The following is a 24,948-nucleotide window of genomic DNA, read 5'->3' as shown; positions in this document are numbered from 1 at the left end:
CCCCAAATGTTTTTTGCTGATGTAAAAAAAAAAAAAAAACGTAAGAGAGGATATCCTTAATATACACAGAAACAGCGATACAAAGTTGACAGAAAAGTTCTAACTCTTTCCCACTGTACCCAAAAAATAAGTGTTGGATGTAGTTAGGCTTTACATACAAGCTGAGGTCTGTTTAGTTCTTTGTGAGGGAGAGACGCACCATTCGTACCCATTTTCCCTATTAGTGCACAGAAATTGCCAATCAGTTTTCACCATTCCTTAGTTCAATCTCCAATCATTTCTATCTCATCTGGAGAAGTGATGAAAAGCCTGTTCGGTTATTTTATGAATTGTGTCTAGTCAGTTTACTGGTCTTTTAACTTTATGCCTTATTTTTCATACTATGCTTATTAACAAATCATTGCTTTAAATCTGTGTGTTCACATAGAACCAGAGTCTAAGGAGAAAGAAGCCACCCGTCGATTTTCTTTAGCTTCCTCTATCAGTTCAACTACTATAAAAGTTCCTGCACGTACAAAAGGTAGATACATTTCAAAGTGTGCCTTTAATCTGACGTCACTTAACTGCACTGTTATATACAGTATAAAGTACATGCATTTTAACTGTCCTTTCTTCCTCTTACCTGTCAAGGGTCTACAGGAGAAACCTGTGCTGAAAAAATAAGTGGGCTGCCATTGCTGACCTCCTGAAATGCTAGTTGCCAATCATGCAGTCTATTTTTTTGCTGAGCCACTTGGAAAAAGCATGTATCCAGCAAAGTCATATTGAAGCTAGAACTCCCGACCTGAATACATGTTAAAGGTCTGTGGCACAAAAAAAATCATATCTATTAGATCGTCATAGCAGGCAGACAACTAGAATTGCAGAAAGAGAAGTCAGCAATATCAGTTTACACATTTCTTTATGCAGAGGATTCTTTATGGCCGGGTTCACACTGTTGCGCTGTGGCACTGTATTGTAATTTAGAAAAGAAAAACCTGTAATTCCCTCTAGTGATCATTCCTACAATCCAGAGGGGAGATATGTTCTATTCAATACTGACCACTTATGAACCAAGTTTATATACAGGTGAAACTCGAATAATTAGAATATCGTGCAAAGTTCATTTATTTCACTAATGCAACTTAAAAGGTGAAACTAATATATGAGATAGACTCATTACATGCAAAGCAAGATAGTTCAAGCCGTGATTTGTCATAATTGTGATGATTATGGCTTACAGCTCATGAAAACCCCAAGAACCCCAAATCCACAACCTCAAAAAAGTAGATTATTACATGCAATCAATAAAACAAGGATTGTACATAGAACAATATCGGACCTCTGAAAAGTACAAGCATGCATATGTACTCAGTACTTGGTTTGGGCCCCTTTTGCAGCACTTACTGCAATTACTTTTGCACGATATTCTAATTATTCGAGTTTCACCTGTATATATATACAATGGAAATGCATCTTATTGGTTTCTTTATCGCAACACTCATTCATTCTTAATGGTACCCAAACACACCTGCATTGCAGCAAATGCATTTTGGTGAATTGTTATAAAAAATAGTGCTTGCACTGGTTTTCGTGCCTTACGCAGCCCAAATGAATAGGCTGCCTTTAAGCAACATACGTTAGTGGGCAGCATAACACATATTAACAGGCATGCATTAATGCACAGCAACAATGTGAATCCAGACTTTAAAAGGATCTCTCATTTTCTGTTTTACATTTTGTGTTTAAGAACTGTCTAGACCAGTGTATTTGGACAAATTGGTGATGGATCTGTATGACCTTCTCTGGGTAAAAAAAGCTGAAAGCAAAAAAACATTTTACAACTGCTTTTTCTTGACATACAGTATGTGAGTGGTAAAGGTTGTTGTAGCAGTTTAGCCTATAGAAATAGAGATCAGAGGTGTTTTGGGGGTAACTGACTCAAAGATAAGAAGTTCCAGGCACAATTCTCACCTTGTTGTATCTTTTTTATTATTTGTTATTTGAATACTTCCAAAGGACTTCTACAAAGTGAGAATTGTGCCTGGAACTTCTTATCTTTGAGCCAATAACCCAGTAAGCACTCTGTTCCCTATCTCTACAGCCTCACCCTTCACAACAGCCTTTACCACTCACATGTATCAAGAAAAAGCAGTTGTAAAAATGTTTTAAACACTTATATTTTATTTTTCTTCCTTGTTACTCTGTATATAAATATGTGAGTTTAGAAACAATTTTCAGAAATGTATAAAGACTGATGAAGGCATCTAAGAAATCTTGTATTTTTAATAACTTAGAATTACACTAAACTCAGGAGTTCAAGAATCTTAAAAATGCATTCAAGTGCCTTAAGTATTAACAAAAATGTAGCTTATCTGTGTATCACTCAGCTGTAGATCCTCAAATGATCTTTGCATTTGTACTGACATTGTCCTTCCTTCTGGAGGGTGGCTACTTTTGTTCCCCATGGTCCCTGCGTGTGTTGTACTCACCGGTCCAAGCTCGATCCTGTGATAGACTACAATCTCACGTTTAGTTAGCTAATTTGTATTGAAATTGTAGTCAGGGGAACAAGCTTGGAGTGGTGGTTACTATACAACATACAAGGGGATCATGGGGAACAAAAGTAGCCACCCTCCAGAAGGAAGGACAGTGTCAGCATGAATTCAGAGATGATTTGAGAATCAACAGCCAAGTGATACACAAATAAGATATATTTTTGTTAATAGTTACGGTACTTGAATGCATTTTTATGATTTAACTCCTGAGTTTAGTGTTACTTTAAGTTAGCTGATGAAGGGTATCACCTAAACTCCAAACTTTCTGCACTAATTGATGGCTAACACAGTACAACACTCTACTTCATTGTTTCTTGCATCGGGACCCTGAAGGTTTTAGTTACGCCTCTGACTAAAAGTGTTGGTTTGTATTCCCCAACTATTTAGAAAAGGCAGAGGCTGAGACAGGAAAAAAAAGAAGAAATGGAAATGATGGATAATAATAAATGTAACAACTATTGAGAGGGTGAATATTGAGGCGAGTCCCAGGGCAAAGCACACATAAGACAGAGAGCTGCACCCAGGGCAGATTCTTCCACTGCCTGTGATACTAATGTGCACAGTAAGGACAGTAAAAATAGAAGGAGCTAAAAGTCAGATTTTCTGTTTATTCTCCAGTGCAAAGCGATTTCTATTATGGGCGAGTTATCTTTATTCTCCTGCTCCATTTTTCATAAATAAACATATTTGGGTTTGAGTAGTCATATTTGACATTTCTGTTATGTAAAAAAAGAGACTGAATTGGGTATAAATTGAGAACATTTTAAATGCATTATTAATTGATCTGCATGACCTTGTACAGCAGCACTTTTTTAATGGCACACCAGTAAAAGAATACTGCAAACTGCACACTGATTACATGTTGCCCTGTCAAGGCCTGTGTGAATGATCTTTTGTTCACATCAGAACTGCTTCTCACCACTCAATCCAGTCAATGCAAATGCAATCACAACAGGGACGTGCGGTCAGGGGAGGCAGGTGAGGCAGAGCCTCACCTAGTATTAGGAAGAAAAAAGGTGTCAGCTTCAAGTCTGAAGCTGACAGCTTTTTCTCCATTCAGAGCAGCTTGTTACAGGTTACACAGCAGGGAAAGCCTCTCCACTGTGTAACCTGTCATGGACAGAGCACTGCCTGTTAATTACAGGCAGCGCCGCATCCGGCTTTTGACAGCTAGTGCTTCCCCACTGCTTGTGTAACTGTCAAGGCTGGACCAGTGATAAGTGTCTAACTGGATCACAGCTGCGGAACAGGTGAAGGTTTTATTGGATAAGGAAGTTCAGTGAGCGACTCCCAATTACATTAAATGCTAGAGGGAGACCGCACTCATCATATACTTCCTGTTAAACTAAGTTGAGGAATATGCTACAGTGATATAAAGGTAGTACTCCTTACCCCACACTCATAGGCGGCAAGCTGTACATGTGCGGTACCAGCGTGCGGAGTATCAAATGGGGAGATAAACAGTAGGAGAAGCTAAGGGTTAATCTCTAGTTATCAAAGCAGATGAAGATATGGGACTTGCAGGCAGAGTCAATGGGGAGGTAAATGGCAGATTATTCAGCAACAAACAATTTAGATGCACCTCTATGCAGTTTTATCAGCAGATAGCAAGCAGCGGTAAGCAATATGAGGATAGCTCATGTACTCCCCAATTACAGACTTATCAGCAGGCAACAGACTTAGCACAACCACTACCCTTCATGCGTTACTACGGTAGTTTTAGAGAATGTGTCAGTCCTACGTCTCTTAGCAAGTATAGCTAACTGAAGGAGAAGCAATCCGGAACAGCTGGAGTGGATCAGTGGGTGTACGTGTGAGATAGCAACACATAAGCAGCATGCAAGCAAGCACAAAACATGTAGCAGGTTCAGCAAGATTTGCAATGACTTCCAGAATACTTGCGGTTGTGTGCTCTGAATAGCTCTGGGCTCACAGCGGTGTAGCAGTCTCGATTCGCCTGTCGCTGGAGCGCGGGGACACGCCGGGTAAGTCTGTGACGGTAACCTAACTTGGTGAGGCAAGAGCTGTCACAGCCTCTACTCTGTGTTAGAGGCGTCTCCTCCCCAAAGTTTGGTTACAGAGATAGGGGTGGGGCTACGGATATGAAAGAGCAATAAGAGATATGAGGAGCAAATAGAGGTTTATTGGTATTTTATAGTTTTCATGGACTTAAGCTTTAATCAAACTGTCCTGGCTGTGTGGATCTCACCTTTATCCCAGGAACATGGACTCCTCCTTGTCAGATAATAAAACGTTTATGTTAACACATATGTGAAAACAATTAAAAATAGAAATAGTTTTGGTTCTGGTCCTCATTTACACTGGCTTATAAAGCGGATACTTTAGCATAACTAATTAGGTACAGTACATCCTTTGATGGGTAGTTACAGAGATGAAATAACCAATAAAACATACACATTTAGTTCAGAAAGTAAAGGGTTAACTTACTCCTGACTACCACCTAACCTCAGTTTTAAATAGGTTGACCACTATCCTGCAGCTTTATTACCAATACTTGTCCAAGTTTCTAAGCTGCTAGTTTGAAAAAGTTGACCTAGAGTTTTAACAGTCCGTGGTCCAGAATAGACACTGATAGATTCTATATATATACTTATATGGATGCGCAAGAGATTCTCAGGAAATATCTATAATTTCAATGTCAAAAGGGAAGTGTCCGTTGAGTCTGAAACATATCTGAAATGTGTCTGAAACTTTAAGCAAGCAGAAAAAACAAACAAATATATTTTTAAAATGGCCTTTAAATCCCTCTTAGATCAGCCTTTCCCAACCAGGTTGGGTGCCTTCTGGCCTCCTCAGGGGAGCCTCAAAAATTTCAAACATTGTCATGCCTCTGATGTGAAGGGGAACTCCTAATGAGAAAAAGAGGGACTCTGATGTGAAGGGGAGCTTCTTATGTGAAGAGGAAAACCCACTTTTTGGTGTTTTTGCTGGGGTCCCCCCATTTTTACATTCTGCCTACTACCATATGTAGGCTACATTTCAAGCAGTGACGTGCCGTGCCTTCTGTGCTGGGTGAGGCATCCCCTGTCTAGCCGAAGCTCCACCCCGTCCCACCGAAGCTCCACTTTCATCCTGTTGAAGCCCCCCCCCAGCTCGGTAACCAGGCTGTGTGGGGAGGAGGAAGGGAGGAGCCTCCCTGACCCCCACTTGCTCAGCACTGCTGAGGTATCAAGATCGATGGTCTCAGTGGGGTTTTTTTGATTGGACAGCTTGGACCAATGGCACTTCCTAGACAGGGCCCCCTTCCTCCTGTCTGGGCTGGGATTTGTAGTCTCGCTACAGCTTGGAGTCAGTGTTGGAGTGCCAGGGCCCGGTTGCAGCTGCGGCCCTGGTACATCTGCCACCGACTCCAAGCTGTAGAGAGACTAGAAATCTTAGCATACATTATACAGCAATGCAGAATACCACCAATTATAGAGGACTACAAATACCAGTAAAACATGCAAAATAATATGAGGCTACATATTCGGGCTGTGCAGGCTCTCAGGAGGCTGTTCTGGTTCTTAGGTGGCCAGTACGGCTCTATGAGGGCGAGTGTGGGCTCTCAGGCGGTCAGTGTGGGCTCTCAGGCTGTCAGTGTGGGCGCCAGGCGGTCAGTGAAGGCTCTAAAAATTAACATTTGTGCTGCTTTTATTTTTAAAATAACAGCAATTATCCTAAAACCAAAAGTCTCCTTTGGTGACGCATAATTGCTATTATTATCTTAAAAATAACATCAGCACAAGTGTTAATTTTTACAGCACAAACCAACACAAACGTGGCACTAACCATCCAGCAAGTTTCCTGTCATTTGGCTGTTGCGGAAGGGCTGGTGATGTCATCATCTTAAAAAAAAGAACAATTGCTATTATCTTACTAATAAAAGCAGCAGAAATGTAATTTTTTACGGCACAAACCAGCACAAACGTAGCACTAACCAGCCCAGTTTCGTGTCTTTTGGCGGTTGTAAGGGGGCTGGGTGACCTTTGGTGATCTTTTAATAAATGGTAAATAACTAAAAAACGAAAGGAGATAGAATGGAGATTTAAACGGCACAAACCAGCACAAATGTAGCACTAACCATCCAGCAAGTTTCATGTTGTTTTGTTGTTGTAGGGAAGCTGGGTGATGCCATCATCTTGAAAAAAACAATTGCTATTATCTTTAAAATAAAAGCAGCACAAATGTTAATTTTTGCGGCATAAAACAGCACAAACGAAACACTAAAGAAACATACTGGAGTTTTTATTTGTGCCGACTGTCGGGGGGCCAGCTTCGCTGTGCTACGGACCTTCAGTTTACAACGTTGAGCTTTCAGGTTCCTTCCGTAAAGTTATCTTCAGGTACCTGTAGATATCTGCTTGTTAAAGAATAATTCCACTTTTGTTGAGAAAAAAAATAATTCCTTCCTGGGTGATCAATATATTACAAGGATTTTAACCAAATTTGTTGCAGCTTCCTACCTGGTTCTGTTGTGAAGCAATAGCTGTTTGTTACAGCATGTCCATTCCAGAATAACTCCTGAATGGGAGGGTCTGACTTCAACATAAACAGCTGGGGGGCTCCCTGTGTTGTAATAGGGCATGGTACTGTGTCAACACCACTCCCTGTGTTGTAATAGGGCATGGTACTGTGTCAACACCACTCCCTGTGTTGTAATAGGGAGTGATACTGTGCCAGCATCCCTTTAGAGGTAAATAACACTTAGGGAGTATCTCACTAAACTTGTATATTAGTGCAGACTTCTGGGAAGATCAGTCAGCCAATCACAAAAGCAGGAAGTGACATTTCTGGGGGAGTTCTGTACACCAATTTACAGTAATACAGTGGGTGTTGTACTGTTGACATTTTACTTGCAAATAAGACAGTGGTGTGGCTTGCAGTCATTTCTCATTCCTTTTTGATCCTTGATAATTACACAGTTTGAACAATCAAAATGCATTGCACTTTTTTCACATTTGTCCACTATTAGGTCCTCTTGGTCCTGATGTGAAAGCAAAGAGACATGAAATAAAGAGTGACCCTACTCCCTTGGGTCTAAAAGGTATATATATATATATATCTATATATATTGTAGTATACTTATTGTTGTCTTGCATGGTTGTTTTTGTATGTGGTTGCCTGTATCATTCTTGTTATCTGACTTTGAAGTTACATACTTTACATATATTTTCATGTTTTGTACAAACTGTGTCTACTTCCTGCTTCTGTATTTCAGTTTTCTTGATGGTTTAATTTGAACCCTTTTATAGCCCAGGGTATTTTGTGCATTTGTGACTGGTGTCAGAAAGTTCTAGCGGTTCGCTTTTTCCAAAAAGGCTACAGAGTGATCATGTCATTAGCAACTTGGTCGCATCAAGTGTACAGTGCACAAGAATGTGTGCACTTGCATTTCAGGTGGAAATTTTGCATGAATGTGCTCATAATGTATGCGCATGCATGCACACCTGCAAACATACATTTGAAATGCAATTTTGAAATTTGCTAAAGTAGATCTTTAAGTTTTTGGAGGTTAAGGGAGGGGTGTATCTACCACAGGCAAACAAGGCATTCGCCTTGGGCAGCACTTTACAGGGGGGCAGCGAAAAAATGCTGCCCCCAAATCAGCAAGGCAAGCCAGGTGCTGTCACGCCTAGCAGTCTACGGTTGTGAACCACAACTGCGGAGAGTGGAGTGGTAGGGTTTGGGTGTGTATTTTATAATGGCAATCAGTACTGAGCCCCAGGCGTCACTCTCAGTCTAAGGCGGAGAGTTTGGAGTTCGTGACATCTGACAACTGGATCAGGGATTCATTGATTTGGACAGGAAGGGTATTACTTCATACCCCCTAGTGGTTCTTTAGGGTAACTTGGTGAAGATATCATATAGACTGACGTCTAACATAAAGTCTTATTTATGTAGCGAAATGCAGCAAAGTAAATGAGATCCAGCACAAGGTTAAATGAAAGTCTTATCCCTATGTTATTTGAATCAAGATAATCAGATCAGCAAGGTTTAAATGCAATACTCATAACTATAACAGCAGCATCAGGGAAATCATACCCACATGGAGTTAAATGAATATATCTCAGCTATGGCAAATGCATCCAGGTAATCAAGCCAGCATAAGGTAATTTGGAAAGTCTTATCCTACAGTATATGTATCAAGGCAACTCAGCTCCAGCAGATGGTACATGAAAGTCTCACAACAATTGTAGCAAGGTACTTATCGGTTTTCCTGGGTTTGAAGTGGAGGATTCCTGGCAGGGAGGTGGCAGTGGCAATCCACAGCTGGGTCTCCAGGGTGGTGTAGGCAGGATCGGTCGGGTCCTTCCCATGCAAGGGTCAGAGGCTGAGTCTTTGAAAGCGCAATAAAGGAACGCCGTGCAAGTCCCCCAAACCGGCTTTTAATACACGAGGAAGTGCGGGTGGGCGGAGCCGCACGTTCCTCTGGACATGCAGCGGTGCTGCCCATCCGCGTCATAGTGCCGTCGCCGAGTGCGTTACACGCTGGGACGCATCGGCGATTGCGGTGGACGCCGCTTACAGGTGCACAGAATCAGGTAGCCTCGACTGCCTAACCAGGCGAATTAGGTGGCTGCTTGTGGGGCCTTGCGGTGGCCTAATTTGTCTGAGAGAACTGCCAGGTGAGAGAGGAGGCTGTGGTGGGCTGTGTGAGGTCTCAGGTGGGCTATGTGGGGTCTCAGGTGGGCTGTGTGGGGTCTCAGGGTGGGCTGAGCAGGATCTATGCTGGGCTGTGTGGGGTCTATGGTGGGCTGTGCGGGGTCTATAGTGGGCTGTGTGGGGTCTCTGGTGGGGCCTGCAGGGTCTAGGATGAGCCCACCAGAGATCCTTCACAGCCCACCTGAGACCCTAGTTTCCCTGCTACGCTAATAGCGCAACCTGTCAGAAGCTGACAGGTTAAGCAAAAGGTTGTAAACGGGATGGGGTGGGGCAAATTTAGATTGGGGGTTGCCCGAGTTTTGTTTTGCCTAGGGCAGCACGAAACCTAAATACACCACTGGGTTAAGGCCCACCTCAACAGAATGTTAGCTAGTGACTTTAAAGTGGACCTTAAAGTCCTCAGCAACTAAACCCTATATTGCAGCCCCACCACATATCCTCAATCTTAAGGCCTAAGAAAAGAAAATTACCCCCAAAAAAGAACTAAATACATATTTTAGAACCTGGCTTTTGGTCTATTCATCCAGGTGAGGGTGACATCACACAGTCTTCTACCAGGATCCTGGGAAAGCTGAAGACCTCAACTTTTATGAGATGAAGGCACTCTTGCACAGTACAGGAGGGAATTATTGCGAGATTGATTTATTTCACTGTTCAGAATTTTCCACCAACTGTAATACTAGCTCACATAATTGAATATATGTCAACAACTGTCACACCTAATAGCAATGTTACAGCTTCCAATGTTACTGTTACTATATAATCAGTTACTAACCAACAGAATTAATCCAGTTTGGGCAAAGAAGCTCAGACACTATACATGAAGTTCTAATCCTTTTGCTGTATCAAATGTGTGAGAGAATTCCTGCCCCCCAATCCATACTCTTTCCTTTTTTATATATATAATAATCAATTTATATAAATAATTAGCAATAAATCATAACATTTGTTCTATAACATATGTCAGTATAATATTGCACCCTTTGTATATTTCTACTGCTTTCCACAAAAACACTCTTTTGCTGTTTATGTGATTAGCAGTGACAGTACTACCTCCTCTTCCTGTGTTTTCGGTCTCATTCTGACAACTAAGAGAGCTACAAAGCACTCACAAGTACACCCAAATAAGTGGTACTCTACATGAAACACAATAGAACAATATTGTGCCAAGCTGCAATCAAAACAATGTGACTAGATAAAGAATGCTAATACAATGTGTTAAAAAATGAAAACAGAGTAAAATCAAACAGTGATACAAAATAAGTATTTGTAACAAGTGTAAAGTCTAAAGAGAAATAAAGGTTCAGTGTCTGAAATAATTATAGTGCTCAAAGTTAGGAATAGTGCATCCCTGGAGACATCAAACATCCACCTTAAGGTACCCATACACCTGCCGATTATCGTACGACAATCGCGGGTGATCCCGCGATCATATGATAATCGGCAGGTGTATGGGCAGCGTGCAACCACTTCTACTGTAAGGTCGCACGACTTTCGTCTTCCGGGTATGCTGGAAAACCTGCCGAAAATCATACGATTTTCGGCGGGTTGGTGGCGTGTTCGGAAGCCGAATGCCACATGGGCCGGTGTGCGCAAGCGCACACTGCCCGCTCAGCACTGCAATCATCGGAAGACAGCCCCTCAGCGAGGCGGGCTTGCGCTGATCGCAAGTACGATCTGCCTGTCCAAGAAGGGCAGATCGTACGAAACTTTAATCACCTTACAACCATCGCACAACGAAAGTCGTGCGATGGTTGTATAGGTGTATGGGCAGCTTAAGACATTGTCTTTAGTGTTAACCCTTTTCAGTGACACTCACACCTTCTCCTGTGACCTACTAAGTAGGTCTCATAACGCTGATCTCTTTTACGGGTGAGACACCCCTCAGTGTGCAGTTGACGATTGCTCATCCAGTGGTACAACTCTGATGTCTACCACGATGGCTCCTATTTCAAGCTCCGTGTATGGACTATAAAGCTAGAATCCCTCTTGTCTATAATGATCTACAGCCTTTTGGACGTTAATTCTCCTCAGCCAGTGTTCTGTCATATTTGCCAACCCGGTACTTTTGGCCACCTACGTAACGCGCATGGGCACGCCTTCTCCATACCACAGTTGCGCATGCGCTGAATGAAATCCGCATGGAAGAAAAAAAAGCCTATACATATTTTAGGCGCATCTTAAAGGCCACCATCTTCGCATTGGTTGATGTTTTGCCTTAGTTCACCACACCCCTTTTTTGGACCCACTGGGTTGCTCAGTCTCCCAGGAGATTGTGACCTTTGTGACATCAGGGCCCATGCGCGCTGATGTAGTTGAAATAATTTTTTTCTCCTCTAATGTGTTATCAGAGCACATGCGTGCACATGCACACTAGCGATTTTGTTGGAGGCATGGCCGTGCGGATTCCGTAGGTCGGCAAACCTAACACGGTCGGCAAATCCGACAGAAAACCAGCTCTCCCTATTATGCGATATCATGAATGAAGACAAGCACACACCATAGAGCATAACAATATAAACACTTAAAGGGTTTCTAAACCCTCCGTTTTTTTTTTTTGCTTTATATTTTGCATAAATATATATATTTATGCAAAAAGTTTTAGTTTTTTTTAAACTGCTTTAACAGCAGTTTAAACTTACCCCGTCTTCTCTGCGCACTCCCGCCCGTAAAATCTGAAACTGCTCAGGCGGCCGCAAATCATCTTGGGGCGGGCGCATGCGCAGTTCGGATTTTCGGCCGGGAGACGGGGAGAGACGCAAGGTAAGTCTATGGACGCGTGCACCCACAAGCAGACACAGCGGGATCGGAAGTGCCAGCAAGCACAGAGGAGTCAGCGCTGGATCGGAGACCCGCCGCACCGCTGGAGAGAAGGCTGAAAAGGACAGGAAAGAAGGGGAAGATCGGATTAAGAAACATCATTTAAGGTACCGTATTTTTCCGTGTATAAGACGCTAATTTTTCATTCAAATGTTTACCCAAAAAGAGGGGGGCGTCTTATACACGGGGGCCGAGAGGAGAACCGTGAGAGGAAAATCTGCTGAAAGAGCAGATACCACTGCAAACTAGTCTCACGAGTGAAACTTCGGATTGCAAAGACAAGACAAGTCTTCCTCCAATCAGAAATCTTTTGTACCTGACGTCAGCTGTTGCTGGGGAGAGTGGAAGAATACTGTTATCTTGCCTCTGCAATCCACTCTCCCCAGCAACAGCTGACGCCAGGCACAAAAGATCCACGACTGGAGGAAAACTGTTATCTTGTCTCTGTAATCCGATCATAAATCTTTTGTACCCGACGTCAGCTGCTGCCGGGGGAGAGCGTGTAGCCAGTGCCCGGAGCTGTAATGTCGGAGCATAACGTGATTGACTCAGAGGTAAGTGTGATGAATTATATAATTTAAAATATTGATTTCTGAATTTTGGGTAAGAAAAGTTGGGGGTGTTTTATACATGGGGGTGTCTTATAGGCGGAAAAATACGGTAAGTGCTTACATTAACATTGGGGGAGGGAAACATTTTTTTGACTTTAATGTCACTTTAAAACCTTTATCAAAAAGCCTAGTGACAAGAGTATGCAGTGATGGAGTCCAACAGTAAGCAGATATAAACACAGCTCGAACCTTGAGCACTTAAAACCAGTCCACCAATATATTTATTTTGTATCCCTGTTTGATTTGACTGTTTTAATTTTTGAACACATTGTATTACCATTGTATATATAGTCACATTGTTTTGATTGTAGCTCGGCACTATATTGTTCTATTATGTATTCCTGTATTCATGAACAGCTTGTACTTGTTCTGTTGTAATCCATCCAGTGTTTGAGAATGCATTTTATGCTAAATAAACATGACATTGAAGGAATAGCTTGATGTAAATGATTTTGATAGCAAGACAATAAACCAATTGAAAAGCAGGTCATGCAATAATATGCACTGGGTAGGGTTAACAAATAGTAAAAGATGAATTCCAGGCAGATATAATAACATCAATTACAGATTTGCATTCATCTCTCATTTTTTTAATGAACTTGTGGGAGTACCTCAAATTATTTTCATGATCAACATCCTGTAAACCCCTGTACCGCAGTTAGGGGCTGAAACAAAATATTCCTTCAGTAGGAGAGAGCAAAAGGATGGTTTCATCATTGTGCTGCTGCTCTTTTATTTTCCAATCAGCATGGTGGGAGTTTTTCTTGGCCAAGTGGTGCTGCTGCTGCAGCTGCCCCCGCACTGCAAGGGTTAACTACTTGTTTGCATCTAGGTGCTAAAAAAAGGTATACTCACCTGATCATTCAAGCTGGCTTGTTCTTAGACTGGTCCCTAGAGCCTCCATGAGCCTCCGCATCCATGATTTCTCTCCTCCCCGTTGGGTGCTGCTCTGTGTCCCAGCGGAGAGGTGAGAAACTGTCACAGGAGGACGAGCACTGCTGGAGGAGAGCGATGCGAGCGGCCGGCATCTCTCCTTCCCGCTCCTCTCAGCCTCCTGTCACAGAACAGAAGAGCGGCGGTGTGGGCGGAGACAGCCAGTGCTGTCACAGGAGGCTGAGCTCTCCTCCTGCCTCACACCACCCAGCCTCCTGTGACAGCATGTCAGGATGGAGAGCGGGTACAAACATAGATAACGTAGATAATTGAGGACAGAGTATGTTTACTGTGTCCCCAATTATGAAAGAATGGGAATGATCTATATCACCCCCTGTTCATTCATGATGGTGGTTATAATAAACACACTGTTCTCATGTTATAAATTAACAGGGACACTCAGTATAGAGGATTCCTGTTCATTTATAACAGGGGGCTGCAGAAAAAGAGATTGAGATCTAATTTTCTATTTTAAAAAGGAAATATCAGGGGTACCCCTAATATTTCCCCGAAGCCCCCAACAGTAAAGTAAAAAATAAAAATATTTAATAAAAATGAATAAATAAAAATAAAATATAAAAAAAGAAAAAAGTTTATAAAAAATAAATAAAAATTTGAAAAAGTTATAATAAAAAACATTTTCGGTTTTCATTTTGGTTTTGAAATTTTCATTTTGGTGCACCTATAGTTAACATTCCCCCCCAGAGTTCTTCTTTAAGCTGTGTGTTTCCCTGTGTGCCAGCTTTTGAAGACTTAACTGAAAATGTGGGTTGCAATATACTATCCCGAGTAAAAGGAAATTAAAATGTTGCCATCAGATAACAATGACTTTATTGCAGAACATGAAATACTTGAAATATGGCAACGGCAGCAAACACCACAGCTTTTCTCCCGGCAGGGTTTTCTGAATAAGCGTATTCATGTTGGATTTTCAAGTGATTCATTTTTTGTGTAAAAACCTTTTGTAAAACAGTTCCTTTATATGTATATCAGCTGTGTGTTTCCTTGTGTGCCAGCCTTTGGAGACCTAACTGAAAAGTTGGGTTGCGATATAATATCCTGAGTCAAAGGAAATGTTGCCATCAGATAACAATGACTCTGGTTTCTTAGAACATGAAATATTTGCAGTATATGGTTGCAACAGAGAGCGCTTCAGCTTTTCTCCTTTGACAGGTTTTTTTGTGAAAAGGCTTATTTATGTTGGATTTTTAAGTGATACATTTTTACTGTTTCCACAAGGAGGTATTATTAACCTATTTAAAAAAAACACAGGATGGACAGACCTAAAGAGAGTGGAAAGCAATACATCCTGCATGTGCCTACTTTGCAAATCATAGAATAATTTGCAAATCAGTCTCTCAGTCACATGCATCTCCTAATTAGAAGAGCATTCCTCTATAACTGTAATGCCAGTGTGGACGCAATTGATTTAATATGTACAAGTGAGACTCTGTGGGGGGAACTGCTATTTAAGTGCACATCAAGTGGCATTTACTGTGCATGTTACAATCTTTGAAGGAATACTCGCTAAAGCCAATGTTCACATTTTCTTCATTTATTTCACTCATGAGTGAAATGACTCAGACTCATGAGTTTCTACCAAAAAGCATTAATGATATTCTGCAACACGACTATAAAACATGTCTCTTTATAACCAAAGTCATTTCACATTGTGTGCAACAGCTATTAAAGGAGTACTATAAGGTGAGTGAAAATCAGTCATCCTCATAGTTCGAGTCGACGTGTGACAACGAAACTGTCACACGTCGGCTCAATAGATCGGGAAGTGAGCGAACACATACTGTCGCTCGCTCACTTCTCGATCATGTCCCTGCAGAGAGCCGTGACTGTCACTCACTGCTCCCTTCAGGGATTCCCCCTCCCCTGTCCAATCCTCCAGCGCTGACTGGCGAAACAGACGGGGAGGGGGCAGGTACAGCTGGCTCTGCCTCTAGATAGGCAGAGCCAGCTGTCAATCACACAGATGGGTGGATCTCGACAGCATTGTCGGGATCCGTCCTGGCTGCGGTGGTCTTAGTATACCGCGAGTTATAGCTTGCGATATACTGAGCTTTGGGTCACGGGAGGACGCTAGTTTGTGTCCCCCTGTGACCCTTGGGAGAACTATGGGGAAAAGCGCTGACCCCCATAGTTCTCCTTTAACTACCTCCGGGCCGGCCGTAGTAAAAAAACGGCCGGCCAGGAGCTCTCTCGATCGGAGCGGGCGTCTCTAGACGTCCGCTCAGACACGCCCCCTAGCGAGCGGGAAATGGCCGGAATTTAAAAACGGGCAGCGATGCCCGTTAATATACATGCGATCCGCCGGCGGTAGAGCCGGCCGATCGCATGTATGGGGTGCCGATCGGGTGTCCCCCCCCCTCCGCGGCCCCCCTGCCGTTGTCCCGCTGATCCCGGGCTCCGCTGTGCCCGGTGCGAGCCCGGGATCAGCATGTCGCCTGTGACACAGGGGATCAGAGAGAGCTCGGTACACGAGCTCCCTCCGGTCCCCTCTCCTCTGAAAGAATGCGGAAGTGTTGTATAATACATCACTTCCGCATTCTTGTGTCACTCTCCAGCTTCAGAAGCTGGAAAGAAGCTGATGGAGCAGATCTCTGCTTCATCAGCTTCTTTTGGGGGGTCCTAGGTGACATTAGGGGTCTTGGAGACCCCTGATGTCTCCATAAAGAGGACCTGTCACATATTTTGCTATCACATAGGGGGGTTTTATTAGCCCCCGTATGTGATAGCGATAAAGTTTAGTGAAAAAAAAAAAAAAAAAATAAATTTAAAGTACCCCCGCCCCCCAAAATTTTAAGTTACACATAAAAAATAATTAAAGAAAAAAAAATTTTTTTAAAGTCCCCACCCATACATACACGCATGCAAACATGCGTCGGGGGCGCATACGTGCAAAAAAGACGATTGCGCCCATTACGCCGCACATGTTACATATCGCCGCGAACGTCGGAGTGAGAGCAATAAGTCTAGGGCCATCAATCACTGATAACACTAAACTGATGAGCGGTAAAAACGTTTAAAGTGTCGCCTATGGCCAATTTTGGTTGCCGTCGTTTTCTGCGATGTCGCGGGTGCGCGCAATTTTAAAGCTTGACATGTTTAGTTTCTTTTTAACCGACGTGACCTGATCTTTAATATTTGACCGAAAAACTGGGTAATAATAAATGTTTCCTAACATAATGTTACAAAAAACGTTTTTTTTTCAAAATGTTCAGTAATTTTTCCTAATTATAATAAAAAATAAAACCCCCAGTGGTGATTAAATACCACCAAAAGAAAGCCCTATCTGTCCCCAAAAAATGGTATAAAATTCATTTCAGTACAGCGTTGCATGACGGAATAAACGTCAGTCAAAGTATCGCAGCGCTGAATACTGAAAAATGGCCTGGCCAGGAAGGGGGTCTAAACACCTGGTCTTGAAGTGGTTAAAGAAGAACTCCAATAGGTCCCTTAAACCTCCCTCCTCCTCAGCTCCAGCGATGCATTGTCCCTCGGTGTCCTCACATCCTATACACTGTATAAGATGTGATGACTCACAGGACCTGCTTGATTTGAGTATAACAAAACGAGCACTTAACTCTTGCAGTGCAGGTGTAACCCCACTGCAAGGGTTAAGATTTTTTTTTTACCTTCTTTAACAATTATGGCTTTCACCGGAAATATGTCTTTTATACTTTCTTTATTTTCCTAAAGGTTGGCCAAGACACCTAAATTCCTTAGAAACATACGAAGATTTTTCTGCCATTCCATCCAGCAACGATGAACTTTCAAATTCGTCTGATATTGAAGAAGAAACCACTCATTCCAAAGTAATGATTTCATCTTGTACAAATCCTGACATAATCTGTTCACAATTATTTTATACTGTATTTTCAAGGCGTACAGGCATTTTTTTTTCTTTTGGGGGAAATGTTTTTTTTTATTTAGTGTTACCAGACCAAACACATTTATTCTCGTTTATTTACCATTTCAGGGGTCAAAGCTTTTCTCGATTGAAAGTAGTTTTGAAACATGTTCACCTAGCACATTTTCCCTCAAAGAAGGTGATATAGTACAGTTCATACAGTGCGGAGAGAACGGACAGTGGTAAGTTTTACGTAATGTGCAGAAGTCATTTGTCAAGGGGTAGGTCAGTTTAACACAGTTGGCATATCTGAATGTTGGTATTCAGGCAAGCAAAAGTTGTCATTTTTAGAAAGTAACCACAACTGTAGGACTTTCATTATTTAATGATGTATTTTGTGTTCTTAACTTCCTCTTTATTGCAAATGTTATTCATTTTCCTACATAGACTATTCAAAAAACCTTAAAGTGTTCATCCATCCAAACATTAGTTCTTTGTTTTAGCTAGAGCCTGTTGGACCAGCCCCTGGTTTATAGGCATTTCTATCCACCTTTGTTTACCCCAGCTACTCCTGCTGCATTATCTGTAGTGTAAAATAAATAAAACATCCAACAGGTAGTGCGAAAGGACTTCCTGATGGTCACAGCATGTGTGTAGACCCAGGAACCCAAGTGCAGAAATATCACTAAAAGAATCCCCAAAAGATAAAGCAAACCTGCAAAGTTATTGAATCCGCATGGCATACAGGCAACTAGCATTTGCAGGATAGACCAACGATGGCTTCTCACTTACCACTTTAGTAGATTTTTTTTTTTTTAAAACAGCATCCAACTAAAGAAAAAACTCAAGTACATATATACTGTATATAGTATATGATTATACATTCCCTTAAGAAGGCAATGCAGGACATCAGTGGAGAACTTGTTTGGTTTAATTTGTTCTCTCATCTGGTTTAACTGACGGGTTAATAGAAAGTCTTACTCTTATTCCTTTTAGGCTAGTGAAGGATCCAATTACCAAAAGGAAAGCCTGGGTACCATGCAATATATTGACACCAGTGGCATCTGCTAATGTGTTGCAGAAGGACAACATCACAGGTAACTATTTACATATCAAAGAGCTGTCTGCGGCCATTTTTTTCAGTGTGGTTTCTGAAAAGGACCAACATCTACTTTTTAATACAGCAGATTAACTAAAGCCATTGTATGATGTGGGATAACAGTCTATAAAAGGATGAATTAACTATAGATGGAGGTCAGCCATACAGATAAACTCTGCTGCAAAAAAATATATTTTTAATTATTTTCTTTTATTGATAAAGGAGAACAACAATTTTAAAAAAACCTTCAATTATACAAAAACTAAATTCCCCCTTAACATCGGCCATATAATTCATAGTATCTTTTTAAAACCCTAATATTTGTTGAAGTGAATACTTCTGCAAAAACTTATACCAGTGCTCAATAAACTTTTTATGACATGGCTGATGTCTCACACACATATAATCATAAAACTGCAATATAATAAAATGGCACAAAGGCCACTGTACATCCATCTTGTTTAATCACCTACATAGTATCATTTTCAAGGTCAGCAGGATTAAAGTATTATAAAATCCTTATCAGGACCTTGGAATAGGCCCAGAAACACGACTTTCTCTCTTTCTTTTTTTCTTTCTCTGAATAACCGAGCCATAGCTAAGTGAGCCGAACAACGTTCGGCTATTCACTATTGCTCAGTACGGCTGATTTCAACCGTACATCGGCTGCCTTCGGCTGCACTTCGGTCAGCCAAACATGCTCTGCATGTTCGGCTGAACCAAAGTGCAGAAGGACTTCCACTCAGCTGACTCAGCTGAGCGGCATTCGGGTCAGCTATTCTGCTTGGTACCTCCGTGGTGATGAGCAGAATAGCAAACAGTGAAAAAAGTTGAAAAAATTAAAAAAAAGTTGAAAAAAATGTTTTAAAATGTAAATAAATAATAAATTAAAAAAATTAAAAGAACAATTGGGCGGAGCTACCAGTGACAGCTAGCTCCGCCCAATTGTTTCCTATTGGCCGGCACCTGCTAGAGCGGTGGGGGGAGAGTTTAATGCCAGTTTAATGGAAAAAGTGTAGCTACCTACACTTTTTCCATTGGCCAATAGGGGTGTGGCACCATTTACTCAGGATCTGCTCACGACAACTTGTTCCTAAAGTCAGTTTAAGTCACCACATTTTAAACATCTAATATCTCCTCTAATATCTCCTATTGTACATTTTATTATATCTTTCAATAGATATGTATACCCCATTGATGATTTTCAAATTTAGGTCTCTTAAATCAGTGCTTATTGTGCTCCTACAAATCCTAGTATAACCCTTAGACACTTAGGGATCTATTTATAAACAATTTGCATAAGAAACATTTATTTTTTGCACCTCAGCTTCATCTAGTGGCCATAATGTGGTATTACAATACACTGAACTCGAAAAGAATATATACTAAGAACGTTAGTTTTATCCTCTATTCACATAGAATGGACGTTCACAGAGATTCACATGGCAAATGGCTCTGCAAATTGTTTATAAATAGACCACTAAGTTTCCTTTTTCATTATTGTGCGGGAAAAACGTATTCCATTTAACTTCATAACACTCATCAACTCCCTTAACTTCCGAGTCCAGCAAAATTCCACAGGTACATTAATTAGTATTATTATTATTATACAGGATTTATAAAGCTCCAACAGTTTGCGCAGCGCTTTAAAATTTAAGGAAGACATTATAATCACAATACAATCCAAGACAAGATGGTGAGGAGGGCCCTGCCCCCGAGGGCTTACAATCTAAAAGGGAGGGGCAAATGATACATGAGGAGGTAGCTGTGTGGAGATGAATTGTTTGAGAATGTGATGGTTGAGTGGTTAGGTTGAGGTGGAATAGGCCAATTGCACCATTCTTAGGGGAATTTCTCAGAACTGAATTAATATAATGTGAGAGATGTCCTATCACACTCCAGACTGACATATCACTGCATATCACTTCAGTGGGTGCTGAAAAGGTCAGCGGATGATGGCGCATACACAGTTGAAATAATGAGGTCACCTGCACATGGAGGTCCACTTTATCGAAGAAATCGCAACGTTTGAGAAACAAGAAATTGCAACATTGTTTTGCCTATTGAAGAGATAGTATGTGGTTCCAAAACATTGTGTTTTCTTGTGACACCATGTTTATCTGAATGTCAATTAAGGACGGATCTATAAAGTTGGCCTCGGTGTGCTGGTGAGCTCATTGTTTCCAATCAATAAAGTAATCCTGAATCTGTTGGTATAACAAAGCAAATTGATCTCAAGTCAAACGTCTTTGAACCACTTGTCCTTCCAATCTGGAAACACCCTACAAATTAAACCTTGCTCAAGTCTGGAGTTTCCCATCAACAGGGGATGATTAGAGTGCTTAAGATGAAAATGTATTATGGGGGTTATTAATGTGGCCACTGACACCAACACTGAGAGTTATTATTGCGGCCACTGAAATCAATGCTGGGGGTTATTACTGCAGCCACTAACACCAATGCTGCGAGTTTTTTTGCAGGCGCTGACACTATTGCTGGGGGCTATTACTGAGCCTCATACACCAGCACTGGGGGTTATTATTGCGGTCCATATTGTTGCCACTGACACCAATGCTGGGGGTCGCTAGTTCTGACACTGACACCAATGCTGGGGAATATTGTTGCACTCACTGACACTAATGCTGGGGTTTATTATTGTGGCCACTGGCACTAATGCTAGGGGTTATTATTGCAGCCACTGACACCATTGCAGGGATTATTATTGTGGCCACTGACACCAATGCTGGGATTTAATATTAATGACACTGACGCTGACACCAATGCTGGGGAATATTGTTGCACTCACTGACACTAATGCTGGGGTCTATTCCTCCCTTTGGACACCAATGTTGAGGCACAGTTCTTCAAACCTCTTCCTACTTGCACAATTATTGGGGCACTATTCTTCCCATTGACACCAATGATAGGGCACTGTTCCTTTTGCTGACACCAACAATGGGGCTCTGTTCATCTCACTGACCTCAGTAATGGTACACAGTACCTTCCATTGACACCAGTGATGGGGCACTGTTTCTTACACTAACACTAACTATGGGGCACTATTACTCCTAGTAATGCCGATGATAGGGCACTGTTCCTTTTTTAAATCCCACTGACCACCAACCCTGGGGCATTTTTTTTACTGTAACCCATTACTGAGCCAGGGGGGTTGTTTACTGCTACAGCAAAGCGGCAGTAAAAGAAGTTTGCTACATATAGTTGCTAGAGATGATAAAAAAATCAGATTTAAGATAAATTTATTAGCCTTTCTGACTATAGCACTGTGCAGTGTTTTATTCACGGCATTATCAGTTCTTTAATCTAGTTTACTTGTTGCCTGGAGCTGCTGTTTCAAAACAGAAGTAAAGTGTTGTCAGGCAGTGGAAGCGGGTTATGGTTGCAGGTTTGCCTAATACGGTCTCCATCTCCATTATCCTTGGCAGGGTTAGTCCAATTATACATATGCTGAAGTGTGGCAAGCTGCATGCTGTTAATAGTAACCTCAAATGAAAGAAATGTTTTCCTAATGTTAGTATTTCCTACATGTTTACACTGGGAAGTTACTTGTATTAGTTGTGACACAAGTACTATCAGAGCAATGTAGAATGAGTATACAGTGACATCTACAGGTTTATGTTAAAATTGTTTTATCACCATCAATAATAAAAGACCCACAGCATGGGGGGGCCGGGGTGCATATTTCTATGTGTGTGTATTTCTATGTGTGTGTGTATTTCTGTTTATGTGTGAGTGAATGTGTGAATCTGTTGGTCCTCTATGATTAAAATTAAACCCTGTTGGAAACACAAACAAAGGGTTCTCAAATTCAATTCACTTGGGGGACCACTGGACAAATTTTTTTCTTCCATGGGGGCCGCTTGTCAAAGTTCGTACTTCAAAATAAAATGTAACTATATACGGTACCAGTGTTAATGTCTGTGTGTGTTTCTAAAGTTGGTATGTATTTGTTATAGTTTCTTTCTATGCAATGTCAGTATATTTTTGTGATGGTTTGTGTGTGTATTGTCAGGATTCCTGTGAGTGATGTCGGTATGTGTGTTAATGTTTCTGTGTGTGTCATATCAGTATGTATACATGTGTATGTGTGCAGTGTCAGTATGTGTGTGTGGTATTTCCTACAGGGTTTCATTTTAATCATAGAGGACCAACAGATTCACACATTCACTCACACATAAACAGAAATACACACACATAGAAATATCCACCCCCCATGTGCACACACACACTAATACACACACAATCATACACCCACAACCAGCAATACACACACTAATATACACACAATAAAGCCCCATGTACACCCCTGTATCTTTAGGTGTAATTAGGGATTCCTGTGTCAGGAACTTGTGTTTTCCTGCAGCAGGAATCCATAATCTGGCATTTACAAGTGGTAGCTGTCAACCGTTCAAGTTAATGATCAGGGGACAGCCCCTGCATGTAAACGCCTGCACACCGCATGTAATGGTATGTGATATGATTACATGAAGTCAGGAATCAATCCCTATCCGTGGACGCATTGATTGTGCATCCACAGAGAGTGATTGATTCCTAACCTTATGTAATCATATCACATACTGGTATATGCTGTGTGCCGGCATTTACATGCAGCGGCTGTCACCTGATCATTAACTTTAATGGGTGAAAGCTGCTTGCAAGCAGCAGATTAAGAATTACTACTGCAGGAAAATGTAAGTTCCCTATCCAGGAATCACTAAACACACCTAAACGTACAGGTGTGAATGGGGCCTAATGCACACATACACACATATATACATACATACAGGAATACAATCTCACACACACATACACAGAAATCCACAATAATTGAAATAATAATACACTCCCCCATTCCCCAGCCCCCCCACAATAATACACTCCCCTACATAAAATAAAAGAAAGAGCCCCCTCAGGAAGAAGGCACTGAGGCACAATCCCTGGTGATCCAGGGGTTGATTAGTAAGGTCTTGAGCAGACCTTACTAATCCATCCTCGTGACTGGCGTTCAGTTAAGACTAGGCAGCTGGCTGCAGACCACATAGTACCGGTTCTTTGAGACCCCGGATATAACATATCAACACAAGCTTAAATAAAAGAGCTCATGTTTATGTAATATCTTCTATTGTTTACTCTCTCAGGAAAGCCTTCTGAATGTAGTTATGAAGCTATCAATATGGAGGTGTATATTTTTGTTTTGCACAAAGGGTTTCCTGTCCAGTAATTCCACTACTGACATTGCAGGCAACCTTTTCCTGTCTTAAGTTACCATGCACTGTTAGAATTTTGTCTGATTCCCAAGAATCTGCCAAAATTCTAACAATGGGTGGATCTGTCGGCTCGCCAAAAAATGAATTACTCAATCAAATTTTGTTGAAGGTGCCAGGCTGAAAATTGTCACCCAAACAGTGGCTGCAGACAATTAGCTGCTGCCACTTTTATGGTATTATGACAGTGGTGGGTGCCAGCAGTCACACTGAGTAACACTACAATAGCTGTGCACAGATGGAGGAACCTGTTACGTTTCTTTAATCCAGTTATCAAAACTGGAGCTGACAAAATCTGGAGCAGCTGTGCATGGCAACCAATCAGCTTCTCTCTTTCGTGATCAAATCTTAACAGAACAAACTGAAGAGAGAAGCTGATTGGTTGCCATGGTCAACTGCTCTAGATTTTGTCTGCTCCAGTTTTGATGAATTCCCCCGATTTTATTTTAGTGTATAGTCAGCCTTTCATCGCCCAGTCATCTCCCTCACTGTAACATTATAATTTCGTATTATGTCATAAGAGACGCAGCATGGGGCTGATATGTGCAACATGTGTACACAAAGCAGTATCAAAATAACAGTGTTTTATATTTATTTAACTGTTTTGTTTTTGTTTGTGTTTATGGTTGGTGAAGTGGGTGTTTACAGAAACAAATCATTTTTGATATAAGCTTTTTTATCACGGTCATTAGTGCTTTTTTAGGGGAAGTCTTTTCATGTAATATTGATTATATACCACAACCATGATCAGAAAATGTTGAATTATTTGGTTAAAGATATATAGTGAGAGGTTTTTATTGTTTTGCCTGCTTGATATAATTAAATGTGCACGCAAAGCCCAGATCATAAACGCTAAAGAGCAAGCACCAGGAACTACATGACTGTGACAGCTGGGGTGAGAAGGTTATGCCAGGAAGTAGATTCTGACCCTGGATGGTGCTTAAGTCTAAATAAAACAGAAACAAAAATCTATTTTAGTTTGAAATTTCAAGTGTCTCACTTATAATGGTGAAAGCTATTGGCATCTATTTGTTAGGCAGGGTGTGGCTTGAGTTTAAATGCCCATTAAACATTAAAAGAGCTAGCCACTTTAAACTGAAACACATTTGGATAAAAACATATTGAGCTATTAACACCCCCC

At 41.4% G+C, this 24,948-nt stretch overlaps 1 protein-coding gene across 1 annotated transcript in view; it reads left to right on the top strand.

Annotated features, from left to right (window-relative positions):
* Positions 1-24,948, top strand: part of MCF2L2 (MCF.2 cell line derived transforming sequence-like 2) — a 66,839-nt gene that overhangs the window by 32,224 nt on the left and 9,667 nt on the right. The window contains exons 11-14 of the mRNA XM_018567060.1: positions 7,510-7,581; positions 17,276-17,391; positions 17,556-17,668; positions 18,423-18,523. Coding sequence (XP_018422562.1) covers positions 7,510-7,581; positions 17,276-17,391; positions 17,556-17,668; positions 18,423-18,523 — 402 coding nt within the window. The remainder of the gene's footprint in view (positions 1-7,509; positions 7,582-17,275; positions 17,392-17,555; positions 17,669-18,422; positions 18,524-24,948) is intronic.

The sequence above is a fragment of the Nanorana parkeri genome, unplaced genomic scaffold, assembly GCF_000935625.1.
Source record: "Nanorana parkeri isolate BGI_ZX_2015 unplaced genomic scaffold, ASM93562v1 scaffold1003, whole genome shotgun sequence".
Classification (NCBI taxonomy): Eukaryota; Metazoa; Chordata; class Amphibia; order Anura; family Dicroglossidae; genus Nanorana; species Nanorana parkeri.
The sequence above is the reverse complement of the archived record's forward strand: the minus strand, read 5'-3'. Positions and strand labels throughout refer to the sequence as shown.